Raw genomic sequence first — 22,562 nt, forward strand, 5'->3', positions numbered from 1 at the left:
TCTTTTGCCTGCAGGTCAAGGATTTTTTTGGGGAGGAGGGATGGGGCAGGGAATGACTTCTTTAGTAATTAAACAAGCCTAGGCATGAAGATTTTAACTTCCCTAAATTTACCCCAAAATATCATATGTCTTATTACATAAAATAAAATAAAATGTCATAAGTTCTCTTTTTATCAGCTTACTTTTTGCACTGAGATATTAAACAATAAGAGCAGAACTCCCTTTTAAAGCTTAGTGTTAAATATTAAATATTTTCATTCACTTTAATTTTACACTATTCTGTTGGGGGGGGAAGAAGGAGCAGGGAAGGACTCTTTCAATTATACCACATGACTCCTCAATAATCCCAGCACTACATATATGGAAAATTTCATTTTAACGAACCATCCAGTGGCAGCACCAGGCAGCTAAAGGCGGTCACTGTAGCATTGTCTAAGATTTGGCAGGGGACACCGCAGACGGCAGCAGATATGTTCCCTGGAGAAAATCCACTTCCGTGTACATGCAGTAGTCTTCCACCCAGACAGCCTTTAGAGAGAAGATTTATACATAATCAAAAGCCAAGGTTATTATCGTATGATCACATCTCTTTTTTCCTGATATATCAAAACCCAAACCATTGCTTTCTCAACACACAGCTTTCTTCCAATAGACTCTGTGAGAAACCCACAGCAACCCATTAATTCTAGGCTGTCTGAAAGGCCAATTGTCTTGCCTAAGGTCACACAGTAATAAATAACAGAGCTAGGATTCAAACTCAGGTCCTCTGATCCCAAATCCAGTATTTTTCTCATTATTACACAATGTCAGTGACAGAGAATTAATCCCATTTCACACCCTCCATTCTACAGTTGGGTGGCTCAGTGTTTAGAGTTATAGGCCTAGAATAAGGAGTTCAAATTTGGCCTCAGATACTTACTAGCTGTGTGATCCTGGACGAGTCATTTAACCTTGGTTTGCTTCAATGCACTGAAGAAGGAAATAGCAAAACACTGGGCAGCTAGGTGGCAAAATGAATAGTGTGCCAGGCCTGGAATTAGGAAGACTCATTTTCCTGAGTTCAAATCTGGCCTCAGACACTTACTAGTTGTGTGATCCTGGGCAAGTCATTTCGCCCTGTTTGCCTCAATTTTCTCATCTATAAAATGAGCTAGAGAAGGAAATGGCAAACCACTCCAGTATCTCTACAAAGAAAACCCCAAATAGGGTCACAAAGAGTCTCACACAACTGAAAAAAAAATGACAACAATTCTGCCAACATGAAATCAAAGAATATTGAAACTGGAAAGGATCTGAGAGAGTATTAAGTCCTTCATTTGACAGTTAAGGAACTTAAGACCTAAAGTCGTTAAGCTACAGCTAATCAGAGGCAAAACCTTGACTGGAATTGGCAACATTCCATAATACCATAGTTGAGTGTGTGTATAAGAAATGGTTCTGTTCAGGCCTTAAGGTATTACAATTCTCTTCTTTAACTACAACTGTACTCTGTATCTTCTCAATCATTTTTAAAAGCCTTTGTATCCTGTTTAAAGTAAGCATCTTTTAGACTACAAGAGAATAGAAGAACCAAAAACCAACATGGCAAAGCAATGAAGAAGATATTTCGGAATAACTAAGCTGAGTTGAAGGGGAATGTATATGCAACACCATAGGAACTATAGCAATTTGGTCTCCTGGAGAATCTCATCTTCTTCCATATTGTGGAATTGAAATAAATATTAAATAATGAGAAAATTATTATATTTAATGTATACAAAATATAGTCATACATATTACATGATCCTGAGGGGGAAAATGGGTATGTTATTATAGTCTATTTAAATAATGAAGTAATGAGTTCCTGTAAATTACAGTGCTTTGTTTTTTTTTTAAAGAAATTAAATCAGATTAATTTGGGAAATTAAAATACAATCACATGTTTATAGAGCATGCACTCTAAAAATGCAGTCCCTTCTATAAAAAACCAATCAAAGATAGTCATAAATTCAACATCACAAAGAGAACTCTTGGGAAGAAATTGGGGAAATAACAAACCCAATCACTTTTCAATCTTCCCATCTCCCTCTCCTCTCATCTTTCAAATTGGTGTTAATTTTCTACCCATTGGAAACGACACATAGAAATCATTTAACCTCCACTATCATGGTTAACCCATTCACAGAGATAGAGAGTTTTATGGTATTTACTTGACGTACCAAAGTTCCTATAGATTGACGTAATGGTAACTTTAGAGATGAACACCAATGTTGATGAAGCCCAGCCTCTGAGACGGTCATGGCCTTTGACTTGATATGGCCCAGCAGGAAGCTGAGAAATGGAGCATTGTAAAACTGTGTGGTTACCCAAGATTCCTACACATGGTGATGCCCCAATAAAGATCTGCATGTTCTTAGCACCAGTGGTTCGGTTCACAAGGAAGGTTACAATCAAACCATCAGTCTGAAGAATGAAAAGTAATTCTGGGGTGAAGGCATCACTGTAACCAATCATCCCCACATCATATAAGTTCCCATCAACTTCTATTTCCAGGACAACTGTCCCATTGCCTGGGGGAATGATACACTGGATGAGCAGAGAGCTAATATTCACAGTGAGGCAGGGTTGGTGTCCTACCAGGACTGAAGTTGTATTCCTTCCTCTCAGTGTTGTGCCTTCTATAGTCAAGAGGCCTCCACCATTGACACTGAAATTCTGAGGGTGATATCCAACCACCTGAGGAGTGACAGTGAAATATGAAGGTATGGTGTGTTGGCAAGCAAAGCCTTTTCTCTTATTCAGAAGAGAGAAGTGATGTAGCCCGGGGCCCAAGTCACTTAGATGACATTCCACCTGAGTTGCATTATAGAAGGTTATATCACAAGAAAGATGGTCATCAACCAAAACTACCAGTTCATCAGTGTCTGTGGCTAACTTTTGACCACCAATTAATATGGTGGTCAAAGTCCCACTGACACTGGTAGTCAATGTGTCCATAATGGGAGTTGCCTCTTCTTGTAGATAGAATGTACAGTTTCCTTGGCACTCATTGCTTATCCCATTAATTGTGATTGTGACATTCAGGGCACGTGATGCTTTAGGGAGATGCCCCACAAGGCTAACCTGGCAGAGGATCATGTGGTCATTCCAGTTCCAGATGGCACAAGTATGAGGGCCAGAGAGGTCAACCTGTACTAAACTCATTCTGGAATTGAAAACCAGGCCCACTATAGTAAGCAATGTCCCTCCACACACCGATCCATGGGTGGGAAAGATGTCAGTAACCAGGGGAGACACTGTAAAACTGTAGGGCACAGCAGACATATTTGCAAATCCCACATCCTTCTGGAAAACCTGGATGGGATAAATCCCAGCTTCAACATTTGCTAGTGGTAAGGAACAGAAATACTGAGTTCTATTGAAACTGAAGGATTGTAGCTCAAGGTTACATTTCATGTCCCCTAGTAGGACAATTGATTTAGATATATTATTTCCTTCCACTTGTAGCTCCAGAATGTCACCTCTGATTTGACCTTGCATGGCAGTCACAAAAGGAGTTAAAGCTGTACAGTAGGTAAAAGTAAAGTTTTTCTTTGCCAAGTCAAATGAGGGATCATGTGGGGCACAGATATTGCCAATTGAGACTTCTATGGGAACCATGACAGCTTGAGGCTCTGTATCAGGCAAGTAAGTGGCTGATGAAGTCTCACACCAGATGGTCTCTTCAGTTGAGTTCACAATGCTACAGGTCTGGTTGCCCAATGATACTGAAACTAGAGATGGATCCTTGCTAAAGCCAATTCCAGAGATAGTAAGGGTGGTTCCACCTAAAGGAATGGAAATTGAGAACCAAGTCAGAAACAATAGATATTTGGAACTAGGCAATCTAGACCAGTGCCTAAACCAGCAAATTAACAAAACAGGACAAAAAATTTATTAAGCATAGTGAAAAAAAAAAAAAGTCATTTAATTGCACTTTAGGCTTAAAGTATTTAGAGGCAAACCTGTGATTGTACCTCCTGGCGTAGAAACACTCTCCTCTGCCACAGATCATCAACTCATCTGTACCTTCTGGTTTAGACAATTGCCTGTCTCAAAGTTCAATCATATGCCCGGGGTCACACAGCTAGTGAGTATCGGAGGAAAAATCTGAACCCAGGGTTTCTTGCCTCTAAACTGAGCCTCCAGCTAACTTTTCAGGCTACCTTAAAATACTTAGGAGGCTAAATTTCTCGGGTTCTTTCACACAGTTTAGAAATATCCACTTCCATACTGCTGATATTAGAATTACAAATCATGTTCATCTACTTGTAAAAACATGTGGCTTTCCCCAGGCCAGACATGTTTACTCCTGGACTCTTCCTCCAGGTCTGTTCTTGAATCTCTGAGCTTCACTCTCCCCTTTCCACCTTCTTGCTCCCTTTTATGATAGTCTTCCTGCTTTAGAATGGAATCTCCTCAAGGGCAGGGACTATCTGTTTTGGGTTTTTGTTTGTTTTGTTTTGTTTGTAATTGTATTCCCAGCAACAAGCATGGTACCTGGCAGAAAGTAAGCATTTAATAAATGCTTGATAACTTAGTTTGTTGATTTGACAAATACCTAATGAAAGTCCTATATATAAAAACACACAAAATATATCTCATGCAACAACTGTCCTTTCTACCATGTTCCCACCCTCTACTCTTCATAGACCAAAACATAATTAGAGTAGTCAAATCTCATTATAATGTCGTCAAGAGATGTAACAGTTATCTCAGAGGCTGAATTAAAGCAAGAAAATTCTCTATAAATCACTGTATACATGAAGAAGATTAGAATCATAGTATAAGAAGGCAGTGTGGTACAGAGGAAAGAGCCCTGTTTCTAAAATTAGAGGTCCTGGATTCAAATCCTACCCTTACTACTTGTGTGAGCTTAGCAAGTCACTTAAACTCCCTGTGCCCCAGTTTCCTCATCTATAAAAAGAGGTGATTGGATTAGATGGCCTCTGAAATCCCTTCTGATGGTATACTGATGATCCTATTTGACCCAATAGTATAGTGAGGTGCTTTATAATAGGGTTTCCCAATTTACAAAGAATAAGGTCACAATATAGCTAATAGTGGCCCAGTGGATGAAATGTTGGACTTGGGGTCAGGAAATTGTTCAATCGTTTCAGTCATGTCCAACTCTTCATGACCCCATTTGGGATTTTCTTGGCAAAAAGACTGGAGGTTTGCCATTTCCTTCTCTAGCTCATTTTACAAAGGAGGAAAATGAGGCAAATAGGGTTAAGTGATTTGCCCAGGGTCACACAGCTAGGAAGTGTCTGAGGTCAGATTTGAACTCAGGAAGATGAATCTTCCTAATTTCAGACCCAGCACTCTATCCACTGCACCACCTAGCTGCCCTTAAGGAAGTCTGGAAGATCTGAGTTCAAATTCTGCCTCAGAAACTTGCAAATGTGTGACTCTGGTCAAGTTAGGAAGACCTGAGTTTGAATCCTGCCTCAGACACTTACTAGTGTGTAATCCTGAGAAATTCCCCAACCCTCTCTAAACTTCATTTTCCTCATTGGTGAAACTGGGATAAGGGGATAATAAGAGCACCTGCTTCACAAGGTTGTTGTGAGGATCAAATAACATAAAAACATATTAAAGTGCTTAAAGCGTAACACTCCATATAAATGTTATCTATTATTACTACTATTATTTTAATGTGCAGTGAATTCTCAGAGGCATATGGCTTTCTATATTCTTATTGAAAAGCAGTAGGTTCAAAAATATGTTCTTTTGTATAACTTTACTGTCTTCTTCCTTATGCTTCTAGGCCAAGTGTCTGTATCCTGAGAGAGTAGTAGAGGCACAATGTGGTCTAGGAGAAGGAACGCTGAATTTGGATCTCCAAGACTTGGATTCAATTCCTGGCTACAGCTCTGGGAAAGTAACTCTTCTCCACTGGGCTTCAGGTTTCTCAGCCATTAGATGAGGGAACTAGATGCCTGGTAAGATCCCTTCCAACTCTAAATATATGATCTAGGCATAGTAGGCTCCCCCTGCTCTTTTATGGGTTGCATGTGCTTTCTCTGACTAAATGGAATCCTTCCTGAGCTTTTTCTAATATCCCTTCAAGGAGCCTATACATTAGATTATTCCACTTTTTTTTCATTAAGGAAAAAGAAACCCAAGAATTTCCTTTTTATAAAAACCCTTAAGTTTATTTTGCTCATTAACTTAATGTGTGTATACAAGCAATCAATCCATAAGCATTTACTAAGTGCCTTCCTACTATGTGCCAGACCCTGTATTAGGTCCTGGAGAAATAAAGATGAAGAATATAACAGCCCCTACTGGGTACAGAGTGTGTGCATCACAGGAGGCAAATTAAAAAGTCCAACTAGTTCAATGATCATAAAACTGAATGTCAATGCCAGGGGAGAGATGACCCTAATCTCCTGACTGTAGGTCTAAAGCAGGGGTTTATAACTTTTTTTGGGTCATGGACCCCTTTGGCAGTCTGGTGAAGCCTATGGACCTCTTCTAAGAATAACACTTTTAAATGAATAAACTAAGAGGATCTTAAAAGAAACCAGCTATAGAGAATTACATTTATAAAAAAAATTTTATATATAAAAATATATAAATATATATTTATAATATATATGGTAAATATATTACAAATATATACATTGTATATATATATACACACATACATATATATATATATATATATATATATAAATTTTAAGTTCACAGACCACAGGTTAAGAAACCCTAGCCTAGGGACAGCTAGGTGCTGCAGTGGATAGATCAACAGCCCTGGAGTCAGAAGAACCTGAGTTCAAATCAGGCCTCAGACATTTATTAGCTATATGATCTTGGGCAAGTCACTTAACCCCATTGCCTCTACAATAACAATAATAACAACAACAAACCTGGCCTAAGGCTAAAAACTATATGGGAGATACTTACCCAGAAGGGACCCACAGCAAGGCTCAATCTGAAAGACTTGGGTAATATACTGGATTTGAAGATCAACCCTAGTGAAGAAAGATATGTCAGAGGCAGTTGGACTAGACATGGGAAGATGGATTAATTTGGAGTCAGATGATCTGGGAGCTCTACCATCTTACCTGTATCACCTAGGACAAGTCACTTAAACTCTAGGCCTCAATTTCATTTTTCTAATATGAAAAATAGGAGCAGGGGTGGGGGGAGTGACAAGATGATATATAAGGTTCCTTCAAGACCAAATCTATGACTCTTTGATGACCTCTAAGATCTTTCCAGCAATGCCTTTGCATCAGGGTACCCATGCAAGCTTGTTCAACCACACCCACACTTCAGAATGGGAAGTTTTCATCTTCCAGGGGCATCCTGAAGTCAGCTCATACAGGCTTTTCAGAGTCAATTGTTAAATTTTCAGTGTGAACTTTTACACCTCAGAAACCAGGAAGGGCTATAAAGTAGGTTTTATTTATTGTTTTGTTGATTGTCTGGACCTTAGAAAGTGAGGAAGAAAATGTTAATGACACAGATTAAATTTTAAAGTGTAGCTTTCATTTTTTTTTTGAAGAACAGCCTCTTGTTAAATATTTACCAACATATGCTTGACCTTACCCCTCTGAGCTGATGTTGACACCATTCATTGTGACTGAAATGCTGTGCCACCCTGTTGGCAAGGGGGGAAGTGCCACCTCCAGACCCTGAGGTCCCTGCTTTAAGATCTGAGTCAAGGTGTCCTGAATATGGACTTTCACATCCAGGTCTGTATAATTCACCAGAGATGTAGTTCCAATGAAAAGTGTCTGATCTCCTGAAATGAGAGGCATCTATTAAGAAGCACAATTTGGGATACATAACCTAAAACCCTCTAATTCCTTCCAGAACTTATTTATGACTACGCAAAACCACGTGTATGCTCTTTAATTTGTTGGATTTGAATATATACAACCTTGATGTAAGCTGGACCTTGAAGAATAATTAGGTACTGTGCAGGGAGTTGCTGAGAGGGAAGAGCATTCCAGAGAGATGTAAGAGCATGAGCAAAAAGAAAGAAACAAGAAAGCTATTTTGGAAAGGCTGGGGTGATGAGAAAATAATGAGGTAGGTAGGTAGGAAATGCGGATGCTAGTTTGACAAGATTAAGATGAAACTAGAAAAGTAAGTTGAGACCAATTCTTGAGGGGCCTTGAATGCCAAGTGAAGAAATATGGGATTTAGCCAGTTAATGCCAGTAAGTAATTCAAGTTTTCAAACAATAGTATAACTTTAAGATCATAGAAACATAAAGTGTTAAAGGTAGAAGGGACCCTAAACAGCATCTAGTTCAACTCCTCCTCCCTTCTTTAAAAGGTAGAGAAATTGAGTCCTGGGGGGTTGTGACCTAAGGTTGAGACCTTAGTTTTTAGTAATGATAACTAGACAGACAGACAAACAGACATATAGTTAGATAGATAGATAGATAGATACATAGATAGATACATAGATACATAGAAACATAGATAGATACATAGATACATAGGCATAAAGGTAGACAGACAGATAGACAGATGAACAAAGAGACAGATAGGCATACAGGTAGATAAACAGACAGACAGATAGATGGATGAATGGATGGATGTATGGACAGACAGACAGAGAGGCAGATTGATAACAAATTGAATTAGAAAATATATATCTTATAATAATAATATAATTAAAATATTTCAAGACATTTTACATTTCAATACAATTTATAATATTTCAAGACATTTTGAAAACCTTAAAGCACCATATACATTTCAGCTATTCTTATTATATAGTGCTTTAAGGTTTCTGAAGCACTTCGTTCACAATAACCCTGTAAGAAAGGTGATACAGGTATTACTTATCCCCATTTTGCAGATGAAGGAACCTGGAGTAGAAACTGAGTGATTTGCCTGAGGTCACAAGGGTAGTCAGTGTCAGAGGTAGGATTTGAACCTATCTCCTGATTCCAGTTCTTACACTTATCCCACTACACCGTGCTGCAGAGACTTGGCTAAAAATGTGCTTTAAGAAGAAAAATCTGGCATCTGTGATGGATAGTTTGGAAAGGGAAAAGCCTAGGGGCACATAGAAGGCTACTATAATAGCCCAGGTATGAGGAACAACCTATTATAGGGGTGTTCTACATGTTATTTATTTATTCTTATCATTTTCCTCTAACAAGAAGGATTCCTTTTGGCCTCATATAATCCTCATTTCTCTCTTCCCCTCCTCTGCTCATCAGACCAAAAATGATTCATCTTGTAAAATATCACCTTTTGTGAATTTTCTAATACGCATTTTCCTACCCAGACCACAGAAAAATTCAAATAGAAGTTTTGAGCTTTGAAAAAAACACATCACATTGTATATATTAATCACATGAATTCTTTGGACTTTTGGTCAATTGTCAATTTATTCCTAGATGCCTGTAAGGCACTGACGTAATATATTTATACTTTTCATTATAGTACAGAAATTTTATTAAAAGCCAACCAGAGTCGGTTGGCCCTGGACAGAACAGAGAGGAGTGACTTCCTTATCCTCCTCTCTCTCATTCTGAATGAAGAATCTGTGCCACAGAGGAATTCTACCCACTTTGGTTGCCAGAAACAGCAGATTCTTAGTTTGCATTATACTGTCTGAATAATATTGAAAAGCTAAAGGACACTTCCTTTTATTTGTGCCCTCTGGAGCCCTGAAAATTTTAAAAAGACACCAGAGAAAGGAACTGGGTTGTCTTAGGGAAAAGGGTTGGTCTTCCATAATAACTTAGATTTGTATATAGTAACACTCTCTGTTTGTCTGGGCTTGTTAGATGGCAGTTGGCCACATCTACATCCCTTGTTCTCACTGCCCTGTTCTCTTTTACCTCCCCCAAAATACTCAAACTTCTTTCCTTGGCATTCAAGTCCTCTACACCCTGTCATTTCCCTAATTTTTCAGCCTTATTTCAAACTACAGATATCCCTTCCACATCGCAGGGAAGTAAAGGGGCCAGTAGCACCTCTGAGATCTGGAAAATCAGCGTAAAAATTTTTAGCCCTCCCTTCGTACCAGAGAAGAAGTCTGAATTATTATGGTATTAAAAGATAAAATATGTTGATATTATACAATACTATATAAATATTTTATGCATATCTGAGATGCTAAACTTTTTCTGTCATCTGCTAGTCTTCTCATACTGTTCACAAAACTCCCTCCAAATTCCCATTTAATTTCTTATGCCAACCAGGATATATCAAAACCATGATGGGGAAAGTTGTGATGTGAAAAGGATAACTGTACTCCCTTCAGTGCACACTGTATCCCAGACAAACTAGGCTATTTATTACATTGCAAATCCCTACCATTTTCCTACCTCAGAGCCTTTGTTCACAGTGGTCCTTTTCCCTGGAATGTCATTCCTCCCTTACCACTCTCACTATACTCATCCCCACTATCCCTACCTTTTGAAATTCTAACCATCCTTCATGCTTCACTCAAAAGCCACCACCTCTGAGAAGTGCCCTGAACTACCACCACCCCAGCTAGAAATTATCTTTCCTTCTTCGGATCTTTTATAGAATTTTGGAATCCTCATGTTCTCATCATGTTCAATTCTGCATTATAGGTGCCGCATAGTAATTTAATATGTATTACAAAGTATTGCATATTTGTGTTTGTACTATATGCCCCTTATACACATTAGATTGTAAATTTCATGAAAGCAGGGACCATGTATTTAGTATCAAAGCAGAACTTCAGCAGAGCTATTCTCACAGTGGATACTTAATAAATGATTGTTAAATGGATGATTTAATGCACAATGGTAATTAATGTTTGTAATAATGATATTGAGGCACTTCTAGGTGGCACAGTGAGTAGAGTGCCAGAAGTCAGGAAGACTCATCTTCCTGAGTTCAAATCTGCCTCAGATACTTACTACCTGGGTGACCCTGGGCAAGTCACTTAACCCTGTTTGCCTCAGTTCCCTCAACTGTAAAATGAGCTGGAAAAGAAAACAGCAAACCACTCTGGTATCTTTTCCAGGACCTAAATGAGGTAACGAAGAATAGGACGCAACCAAAAATGATTGAACAACAACAAAGTCTGGTATAATTTGTAGTCAAGAGTCTCTAGGTTTGAATTTCTTCTCACAGATGTTTATTATATATGTGATCATAGGCAAGTTACAATCTCTCGGAGCCTCAGTTTCTTCATATGTAGCATGCAGCGGTTGGACTGTTGATCTCTAAGGTTCCATCCATCTCGACATCCTGTGATCACATGATATAATCATGTCCCTGCGTCACATAGTTTTTATCACTAGTATTCTCAAAATATAAAAGCAGTATGCATACTAATGGAATGCTAGACTCAGAGCCAGGACCTGGGTTCAAGTCTCACCTCTGACACATTAACTTTGTGACCCTGGGCAAACTTTCTAAAATGAGAAGGTACAGACCTGCGTTGGCAGAGTGAATTTCTTTACCTGGGAAGATCCCTCTATCAGTGAAATCACAAGCCCAATTCCTAACCTGTCTTGTCCTTGCAGTACCCACTTACGAAGGTAAGAGTACATGAGAATAGCTTCATGCTGTTGTTCATCCCCGAAGAGGATCAATGACATCATGAGGGTGATGGCTGAGCTTCATTTTACTAAGAGAAAAACTGACTCCAAGATTCCCAAGGTCAAATATTGAGTTAGTAGCACAGCTGGGCTGAGAAACCAGGTCTCCTGATTTGCAGGTAAGCTCCTATTCCCTGTATTTTTCTGTCTTCACGACAATTCACCAGAGACTCATCTCTTGCCTTTTTCCTGGACCAAAGTTCTATCAAGAGAAAATTTTTAGAGTGCCATTTATCCTTACCTGCTGTGTTGCTTCTATTTCTGCTCAGGGAAACGATAGCTGGATTTAAAGAAGGCGTATACTCGAATGCCTCTGGATAAGTTAATGACAGGTTCCTGGTGATGATGGTCACATTCACAAGCCTTCCACTACCATTCCCCTGAAAGTCAATATTAAAAAAATGAAATATTGTCAAACCTCACTAAATGCCTTTGACTGGGGGGGGGGGGAGCAGTTTTGGAGGGAAAGAGTATAAATTGCAGGACAAAAAATTAGAGAAATACATGCTAATTGGTTTCAAATATTGTATGTATAATCATTGAACTAAGCTACCCACACGTGGCCTAGAAGAAATCCTTAGGGGACCTGCTTTAAAGAGCAGATAAGAATGATTTGTTATTAACATATCAATTGTTTTTATGTAAATGGAAACTATTAATGTGTTGGGGAATGCTTGAAACTGTCCCTTTCTCTAAAGTACAGTAATTTAAACATTCCCTGGGGCAACTTTGTTTCTACTCTTAATTTGTAGAGCAAACCTTTTCTTCATTGATAATGCTAAGGTAAACTTCTGGCTAGCCTTCTCTAAATTATCACAAAATCCCAAATTAATGAACCAGTTGGTAAGGTTTTGTTGTAGTTTCAAGAAAAAAAAATAGAGGGTTGAGAAAATTTTATTTTTCTTTCATTTTTGCTAATTCAAGATTTTTCTTTAAGTAGGTTAAAGATTCATCTATTTGGAACTGCTTGCCCTGACTTAAAGCAGAGAAATAGATAAAGCACCACGTGGAGGTCCCTTAGAATAGAGTGAAATAATATTAAGATGTAGGTTGGTCCAGCTAATGGCTCAGTAATATAATTGAAATGATTCCCTGTGGAAAAAAAGCAGGAAGCTTTATTAAACTGTAAACTCTTAGCAGGCAGACAGAGACTATATAATTAATTCTGTAGGGTCTCCAGAATAGAGCTTTGTAAATGTTAAGCTTGTAAACATATAGTTGATTTTTTAAAAATAATATTACTGCGATATTTCCAGTCCCCTTCCTCCCCTCACTTGCTAGTACCTTCCCTCTGAGAATATCTTCCACTTACAATATATATCTTCCTTTTACAATGCATATATTCTGTATATACATATATCCACATCTTTTGCATGTTGTCTCTACCATTAGAATATGAACTCCTTAAGGGGAACATTTTTGTCTTCAAACCCACAGTGCTTAGCACTATCTGGCACATTATAGGTGCTTAATAAATGCACACTTTCTGGCAGTTTCTCTCTCTCTCTCTCTCTCATACACACACAGACACAGACACACACGCATGTATGCATCCCACAACCATCACCAAAAGAAATTTGCAACTACGTATTATATTGGTCTGAATGTAAGATGAATACAGCTCATAATCTGTTAATTTTCTATCTCTAAAAGAAGTAGAGAGACACAAGGAATAAGAGACAAAGAGAGAGACAGAGAGATGGGAGGAGGATGTTCTATACAGTTGTGACATGGTAGACAGAATGGCGTTTCAGTAAGGAAAATGAGTTCAAATTCTATCTTTCAACAAATACTAACCCTGTGACTGACTCTTAGTAAGTGAATTATAAACAAGTAGTAGATCTTAATTAATGAATGGATGGATGAGGGGTAAGGCATATAATCACGAATGGGCTTTAGGAACTTATATAACAATCACAGAGTCCATTGATTAACTAAAACTAAGAAATTCAACCACCCAAGAGGTTGGATCATTCCCACCAGGTGTATGAAAGTTTCAGAGCATCTATCATGCTTAATGCACAACATATTAATATATGAAAACCTTTTTTTAAATCTATCTTTATAGCTCTTGATAAAAAGGCTCTACCTACCATAAAGTTCACCAATGAACTTATGCCCTTTTACCTGCCGTTCAGCACCTGCTAGATGCATCAGATCATACGATCACAGATCCCTCATTTTACCGATTAGGAAATTGAGACCTAGGGAGGTTACCTAATCATTCTAAGCCTCAGTTTCCTCCTCTATAAAATTGTTGGTTTAGATGGGAAAAGAGGGAGGAAGAGAATGAACATTAAATAGTACCGACTGTGTCAAGCACTATTCTAAGTGCTTTACAAATATCTCATTTGATCCTCACAACCACCAATAGGTGCTGTTATTATTCCCATTTTACAGTTGGGGAAATGGAGGCAAACAGCTGTTAACTGACTTGCCCAGAGTCACACAGATCAATTATGGAAAGACATATCAGACCAGAAAAAAGCTTTTAGGACCTCCAATTTAAAAGCAAGGTGTGAATTAATAAACAAAGCAAGAAAAAGGTCATGAATATTCAAAATCACCTTGCATTCTGAGTTTAAATTCTGCCTTTGCTGCAGACTGCAGTTTATGATCTTGGACAACTCATTTAATTTTGCTGATGCGGGAAATCTTCAAAAATAGAACATGATAATGTTTCATTGTTGTTGGTACACATTCTATTCCAGTCATATGACAAATAAATGCAAATTCATACTTGGTCATGATCAGTCTATGACCCAAATATAATTCACAGCAAATAATTTTGGGATACCAAGGGAAAGCTCTTCTTGATGCTTTCTCCACTTTCTTCCATACATATACATGTCTCTGTTAAAATGTTAAGTGCCTTGTGAGTGGGGGTTGTTTCATTCTTTGTATTTGCATCTTTAGCACCTATCAGAGTGTCTGGCCCATAGTATTCACTTAAACAAATGCTTGTTGATTGAAATTTGTTCTCTTTCTTTGCCATCAGGATACCAATCTTCATCACAGCCCTATCCATGATTTTTACAGTTAGGTCTAAACCAAGGGGTTATGTTATACAGCTTCTGAGATCCCTATTAGCTCTAGGTCTATGATCCTATAGATCAGAACCCTATTTATCCTTGTAATGGATTATCTTTGGAACTGTCCCCAATGAAGTGATATGACACTCACTATTTCTGCATAGAAGGGGTCACTGAATAGTAGAGTAAGGGGAAAAGTAAAGAGACAGTGGCATAAAACCTATTTTGATAATCATTTGCAACATCTCATAAAGCAAGAGAGCTTATAAGTATTCCCTTCACATTATTCACTTAATGAATAATGAAACAATAAATGAAGGATATGAATAGGGTAGGGACCATCAGAGTGCTCAACCTGTCAATCAATCAATAAGCATTTTGTTTGTGTTTTTTGGGAGGCCATAAGGGTTAAGTGACTTGCTCAGGATCACACAGCTAATAAGTGTCTGAGGCTGGATTTGAACTCAGGCCCTCATGATTCCAGGGCCAGTGCCCACAATAAGCCCACATTTATTAACCCCTGCTTCATCCTTAGTTTGTCACAGAACATCTCTAAGGTTTAGATAGAAGATAGGATTCAGGAAATAGTTTATGCAATCATCTCTATTACTGCCTTAAATGTAAAGTGATAGTGAGTGGTAACAAGAAGAAACACTAAAGGACTCTGCTTACCCAAGGAGGGACTTTGCATTGGATTCTTCCCATGTTCCTGGAGGAGATGTTGATGGGACAAGGTTGAGACCCAAATAACACCAGGCTTACTTCTTCCAAACTAGATCCTTGGATAGTGGCCCAAAATCCTCCTATAACATCAGTGATATCACCAGCTAAACAGTCAGGTAGAGATCAAGTGGTGCCCAAGATATAGGAAATGATTGAAACACGGAAAAATTAGCACTCATCAGAATCCCAGAAAATGTTAAAACTGCCACAGAAAGGATTTAACTTAAATATCAAAATCTTCTTATGAGAAAGAAATGGTACAATGGATGGATTATCCCTACTGATGAGATATATCACCAAGTGACTAGAGAATCAAAGAAATATATGCTATTATCTGAAAAAAATGATAAATAACTATTAAAATTCTTCCTGGAAGAAAGAAGAGGAAGGATAGATTAAGAAATTGAGCTCATCTAAAGTTAACAGTTTTTTTTTTTAAGCAGTAACTTTTTTTTTTAAATACTCACTTGAACTTTCTCCAGCTTCCCTTTTCTATCTATTCAAGACTTCAAAGACTAGTTCTAGGAACTCTGAAACTTTACTTCTCTCAAAAACCTTCAATGACTTCCTCATGCCTTTTGGATAAAACACCAACTCCTCAACCTGGCACTTAAAGTCCTCACAATCTGCCTCCAACCTACCCTTCCAACTTTCTTTTACTTCATGTACTGCCTTCTATCAAAACTGGGCTGCCATCAGTTTATCTGTACGCCTTCCCACCTCCATGAAACATTTCCCTCTTTACCCCTGATTACTGAAGTCCATTTCTTACAGAGTTCAGCTCAGATGTTACTTTCTCTATGATGCCTTCTCTGATCCCAACCTTCCGGTTAAAAGAAGTTTCTTCCTTTTCAAATATTCCTAAAACTCTTTGTCTAGATCTTTCTTTTACCTCCTGTCAGATTCTGCCTTGTGTAATACTTATTTGTGTATGTGTAACTCATAGTCTTTCCTCTCCCCTCTTTAGATTATAAGCTGATTGAGGACAAGATGCATCATTTTCATCTTTTTACCCTATCAACCTATCACAATGCCTTGTAGATATAAGATACTGCCCCCCCTTTTTATATGGACATTTTATTTGCTGAAAGGGAAAGAAAATAAACATGTTGAATGAGACGCAGAAAAAATCAGCATAAGGATAACCACAGACTGTGTAAAAAAAAATTTAAAAACCCACTCTAACAGAAAAGCAGCCCCTCAAATAAATATTCTAAGAGAGAACAGCAGCTTAGAGGCAAAAGTACTGGATGACATTAGAAACGGATGGTATGCATTGTTTCCCAGCATCTAATTTGAATATGGCTATTTTCAGTATTTGGGAGTTTGTGACTGGGAAACTTTGAATCAAAGAACTATGGTGGTAAGAATCAAAATTAGAGCAATGGCTGCGAGAGTAGATAGGAAGAGGACATATGGGAGGCATGTGGCTGAGCATTTGGCAACTGATTCAAAGTATGGAATGAAGGAGAGGTTGATTTCTAAATTAGGAAGGAGAAAGGAGGGAAGACAGGGAGGTCAGAGGGATGAAGGAAAAATGATGGGAAATGAGGAAAGGAAAGAGAGAAGGAAGAATGGGGAGTGGAGGGGAGGGGAGGGGAGGGGAGGGAGGAGAGGGGGGGGAGGGGAGGGGAGGGGGGGGGGAAGGAAGGAAAAAGGAAGGGCCCTGTATAAATACCTAGGCAGATAAAAGTGTATGACTTACCCAAGGTCACCCAGCTAGATTCAAGCCCTGGCCTCCTGACTTGGGGCTCAGTAGTTTTTTTGTTTGTTTGTTTGTTTGTTTGTTTGTTTGTTTTACTGTATCCAAGACCTGTGAATGCTACTTCGAGGATCTTCCCAGTAGATCACATCATCCTGATGAGCTATGATGACTGACCTGACTCTGCCTGATATCTTTCTAAAACAAACATAATTTATTTAGTGCTTACAGTGTTCATAGCACTGAGTTAATAACCCTGATGAATACAAAGATAAATAAGACAGAGTGGTGTCTTGTGGTGGCCCCAAGAGGGCAGGGGGCTGTGTCTTATTGATCTTTGTATCTCAAATTACTCAGAAAAGTCAGTTCTGTGCACATTATTCCACACATAATAGGAAGGATAGAATATATCCACAAATACCTACAAAGTTAAATATAAGGGCATAGGAGAGGCTCAAATAAAATGTTACTATTTGAGATCAAGAAAAGGAAAATCATTTATGACCAGATGATTCAAAGGAACCGTGTATCAGCTATGGAGCCCATATTCAATCTGTTGCCTATCTTTGTAAGACATTAAAATCCTTTACAACCTGGCCCCAATCTATCCTTCTAGCCTTTTTTTACATTACTCTATTTCACTCACTCTCTGACTGGCCTTCTTACTTCATGAAACCTTGATTGGAGGTTTCATGAGGAAAGTGACAATTGTTCTGCATTTTGACGGGTGGGTAGGACTGAAAGAGGCAGAATTGGAGAAGGGGGCAGAAGGTAAGAAAAATCTAAACCCAAGAAAGGCCTGGTCAAAAACCTGGAAGTGGGAAGCCTTATTATATGTGTAAGGTAAGTAGCTAGGGACATAGTCATTTTTCAGTCACGTCTGCCTCTCTGTGACCCCATTTGGAGTTTTCTTGGCAAAGAGACTGGAGTGTTTGCCATTTCCTTCTCCAGCTCATTTCACAGATGAGAAACTGTGGCAAACAGGGTTAAGTGACTTGCCCAGGTCTCACAGCTAGTAAGTGTCTGAGGCCAGCTTTGCACTCACAAAGAAGAGTCTTCCTGACTCCAGGTTCAGCACTTTATCCACTGAACCACCTAGCTGCTAATTAGGGATAGAGGAGAGGCAAATAACCCTCATTTGCCTAGAGCATGTATATGGGAAGGAAAATAACATAAAACAAATCTGGAAAGCCAGTGACAGATCATTTGGAAAGTTTTGAATGCCAGTCTGAGTAGTAGCCCAAAATAGAAGAACATTTAACAAGTCCTACCAAGATGTGTTTACGGGTCCAAATGTTTGCTGTTCATTTGCACATTCATTTATTCAACAGACATTGACCATGTGAGGTAAAATTCATTAGAGGAAATGCTGATATTAGGAAATTAAAAGTTGCAAACCACAGCAGACATTAGGGTGTTTGAAAGCATTTGCCAACGCCTGCTAGTTCTCTCAGAACAGCCCCAAAACCCTGTGGTCTGAATATCACATTCAGGGAATCAAGTGGATTCTTGTTTCTTTTCCAAACTTACCAATCTCTGGGGCTACAGAAGGTTCCACTACTTCCAACTTGGGTTCAATGTTGAAGTAGATGCCCTCTCCTCCACTGACATTGAGTGCAAAGCCAAAGTGCCTCACCAGCATCACCACCTGATACTCTCCAGTTGTTAAGAAGCTCATCTGGCAGATCACATAAGTTTGGTTTGAGAACATGACTTCACAGATCTGTTGATTCACCTCAATTTTCAAAGCTTTAGAGTCACCAGGAAAACTGGATCCCGTGATAAAGACCAGCAGGTTAATGTCATCATCTGACAGAAGAAATGAAGCAAATATACCAAATGAACCACCTCCAGTGATTTGAACTCATGAAGATGAGTCTTCCTGACTTCAGGCCCAGTGCTCTGTCCACCAAGAATCCATACTGCTTGCATTTCACAGTTCTTACCAGAAATGCTGTAGATAAATAGAGAAACTTTCCACTTTGCTTCGATCCCTAATTAATCAATCTCTCAGCACCCATTAAGCACCTGCTACCTGCTAGAAGGGCGGCGAGGTGGCACAGTGGATAGAGAGTTGGGTTTAGAGTCAGGAAAACCTAAGTTCAAATGGGGTCATGATGAGAGTCGGCTGTGACTGAACAACTACAAAAATGTGCCAGAAACCACTCAGCCCTCCCTATTCCCCAAGCCAAATCCATACTCTTAAGGAAACTCCTTTTGAGTCTAGAACTTATTTTCCCTAAGATTCAATTGAAAGCATCTTACCATAAGAGTACCAGACAGCTTGAACCAATGGGGTTGATTCTTGATGGTATTGGAAAGAGCAGGAACCCAAACAGTGAGCAGGTATATCATTGACTCCCACAGTTACCTGGAGAAACACAAGACATAGCAAACACAGTATGTACAGTTCAGATGCTACAGGACCATTTTTATGTGAAGCTGATGCTTCCTGGAAAGTCCCAACCAAACAGCCTTCTTCTTTCTATTCTCATTATATATCTGTATAGTTGTAGAGCAAGATGTCTTGGGATACTAGGTGTTAGCTGTAAAGTACCTTGCTATTGTTAAGCCCCATAAGGTGAAGAACCATTCTGTCCCATCTCCTGGGATATCTCATAACTACATTAGTAATAATTAGCACTTATATAGCACCTTATGGTTTGCAAAACTCTTTGCAGATGTTATCTCATTTGACTCTCAAAACAACCCTATTTTACAGATGGGGACACTGAGGCTGACAGAGGTTAAGTGACTTGCCAAAGGTCACACAGCTAGTAAGTGTCAAGTGATTGGTCTGAGGCCAAATTTGAACTCAGGTCCTCCTAACTTCAGGGCCGGTGCTCTATCCACTGTGCCACCTCACTGCCCTCCCCCCTTTATGCAGGTCTTTCCCACTCTTCCCTCTGACCCTCCCAAAAGCTATTAGAATCTTCCCCCACTGCCTTCTATTTACTCTATATCTTACAAGTACTTCTTTATTTATGTGTTGTCTCCCCCATTCGAATGTAAATTCCTTGAAGGCAGCCACTGTTTTTACCTATATTTGTAATCCCCAGTACCTAGCACAGAGCTTGGCATAATAAATAGTAAGTTCCAAATAAATGCTTATTGGTTGATCTATTGATTATTCCCCTCTGTATTTCCCCTGCACTTCAACCAAACTGGACTACAGATCATTCCACAAACATATTTCCACCCCTATACCTTTGCTCACACTATTCTCTATACCTAGAATGTTGTGCTAATGTTCTAACCCACCATCCTCATCCACCTTCACCTATTATAATCCTAGCCATATTTCAAGGCCCGGCCAAAATGCTACCTCTTCAAAAATGGCTTCCTTGACTTCCCCCAACATAAATGATCTCTTACTCTCCCAAACTTCCATCAACCAACAAAAATCTATTAAGTAGACAGATATTTTGCTAGGCAGTAGGTATACAAATACAGTGAATAAAACAATCCCTTGTGTAACATGTATATTACACTGTCCTTTGTATTGCAGGGTTTTCTGTGTAAGATTTATCTGATCCATTCAATTATAAACTCCATGAAGACAAGGACCATGTCTTATTCTTCTTTGTATCCTTTGTGTATTCTTCTCCCATATTCCCTAATGCTGTGTTGTCTAGAGTACAAGCACAATCATATTTGTGAATCAATTAATAAATTAATGAATGTCAGTGACCTGTTTTGATGATAGAAAAACTGAGGTTCTAAGAACTAAGTCAAAATAGCCAATATTACAAATGGTGAAACAGCCAAGTGAAGATTAGAAAGCCCCTTAGGAAGCCCCTCTATTCTCACCTGTGGGTATGTGTTGGGAGTAACCAACATATCTCCAAATATGGGTCCAAGAAAAACACCACCATCATAAACTACCCGAGTACTCACAGCTGGATATGCACCAGTTAGATTTTCTGCCGAGACCTGAAATGGTGATAAACATTTATAATGACATAGGTTATTGTTTTTTACACTGGTTCAGATTAGACTATTTAATAATAAATCTTGGGGCATTCTACTTAAGAAACTGTGGTGGCATAAAGGGAGTGGGGGAGAACTGGCTGTAGAACTAGAAGCTTGGTAGTATAAGGAGTGACTCATGAAGACCCAGTAGACCCAAGGAATATTTTGTTTTAAGTGAGATTACACTTTGTGCAAACCACACCCACCTTTCTTTAGATCTTTGTGATACTTTTGTTTCTGGTTTGGAATTTTATTGTTTTTCTTTTTGTGTTAAAATTGTATATTTTTCTAGTCCCCTTGACCACCACCACTATCACCTCCAGTCAGTATAATAGGTAAGGTTATAGGGAACCAGTATAAAAGGGCAATAACAGGAAATAAGATTGCCAAGAGGAACCTGGAAGTCTCATACAAAACATCAAAGAAGCATAATTTACAAATTATCTCATATACTAACAAAAATTCACATCCTGGTGATATGTGCTGAATCAGCAGAAGCCATCTAGGCACTGCTGTCAGGGTCTTTTGGTCCTATGATACGTAAATTCCAGACATATTCCAGATCTCCACAATTCCAGACCAGCAAAACATCAAGAGGAGCTGATAACTTTGAGATTTAACTTAGAAATTTTACTGATAACTTTGACAAAATTTGATACATTAATGAACTAACCCCAAGGTAGCACAGATAGAAGTTAGTCTGTTTCCCCCCAAAAACCCTATAAAAATGAGACCTCAAAATCTTGCCCCCAGTATTCTTCCATTTCCACAAGGTCCATGCTGCCTAGTGATCCCAATTCTAAGCCATGGTTACATGAGTGATACTAATCTAAAAGCCTCTTTCCTTTCCATCCTTTTTGTTGCATTGCCTACCTTCACTGTTCCATTCCCCCATCCCCACACCGTCTGCCTGTGTAATCCTTTTTGCCATTTGTCTCTGTCTTTGTGGGCTTTTTGCCCCCATGTACTCTGTGCTTTATTAAAGTGTGATTGCCACCCCATTTCCTGATGCCAATAGTGGTCTTTCCCACAGAATATCCAAAGAACTGGGTGTACTTGTCTCCATTTCATAATCTTATAAGTTAATTATCAATTCACTTTTGAAACCCATAAACTAGATGTTACTGTATTAGAACCCATAATCCTCCCACAAAGCATCATATTTGAAAACCATGCTAAGGTATAGAGTTCCAGAGGTCACAACACAACAATACCCTACCCATGATATAAAAAGTCTCATGTTGACATCCCTAGACACCATATGACTGATAGATTATTTTATTTCAAAACCTAAACATTCACCTCTAGTTGATTTTGTCATCATCTACATGATGAATCACAAATTATTTCTCTGAATCTGTGTCTCTGTCTCTCTGTCTCTCTCTGTCTGTCTGTCTCTCTCTCTCCTTTCTTCCTTTCTTCACTTTCTTTCTTGAAGTATATAAATTATTTTTCAAACTTGCTCCCTCTGAAACATATGCCTCTAAGATTTTTTTTTACAGGGCTGGCAATCTCAACCTGTGATTTCAACATATAGAGAACTCAGTGCAGAAAG

General features: G+C 38.8%; 1 protein-coding gene across 1 annotated transcript in view; it reads right to left on the bottom strand.

Annotated features, from left to right (window-relative positions):
* Nucleotides 1-22,562, bottom strand: part of PKHD1 (PKHD1, fibrocystin/polyductin) — a 492,125-nt gene that overhangs the window by 371,819 nt on the left and 97,744 nt on the right. Inside the window, exons 25-33 of the mRNA XM_027840287.1 lie at nucleotides 20,846-20,968; nucleotides 19,301-19,406; nucleotides 18,566-18,844; nucleotides 15,283-15,437; nucleotides 11,820-11,958; nucleotides 7,579-7,774; nucleotides 6,931-6,998; nucleotides 2,199-3,806; nucleotides 385-528 (exon numbers count right to left, since the gene is read on the bottom strand). Coding sequence (XP_027696088.1) covers nucleotides 385-528; nucleotides 2,199-3,806; nucleotides 6,931-6,998; nucleotides 7,579-7,774; nucleotides 11,820-11,958; nucleotides 15,283-15,437; nucleotides 18,566-18,844; nucleotides 19,301-19,406; nucleotides 20,846-20,968 — 2,818 coding nt within the window. The remainder of the gene's footprint in view (nucleotides 1-384; nucleotides 529-2,198; nucleotides 3,807-6,930; nucleotides 6,999-7,578; nucleotides 7,775-11,819; nucleotides 11,959-15,282; nucleotides 15,438-18,565; nucleotides 18,845-19,300; nucleotides 19,407-20,845; nucleotides 20,969-22,562) is intronic.

This window comes from Vombatus ursinus, unplaced genomic scaffold (assembly GCF_900497805.2).
Source record: "Vombatus ursinus unplaced genomic scaffold, bare-nosed wombat genome assembly UNPS02004698.1, whole genome shotgun sequence".
Taxonomy (NCBI): domain Eukaryota; kingdom Metazoa; phylum Chordata; class Mammalia; order Diprotodontia; family Vombatidae; genus Vombatus; species Vombatus ursinus.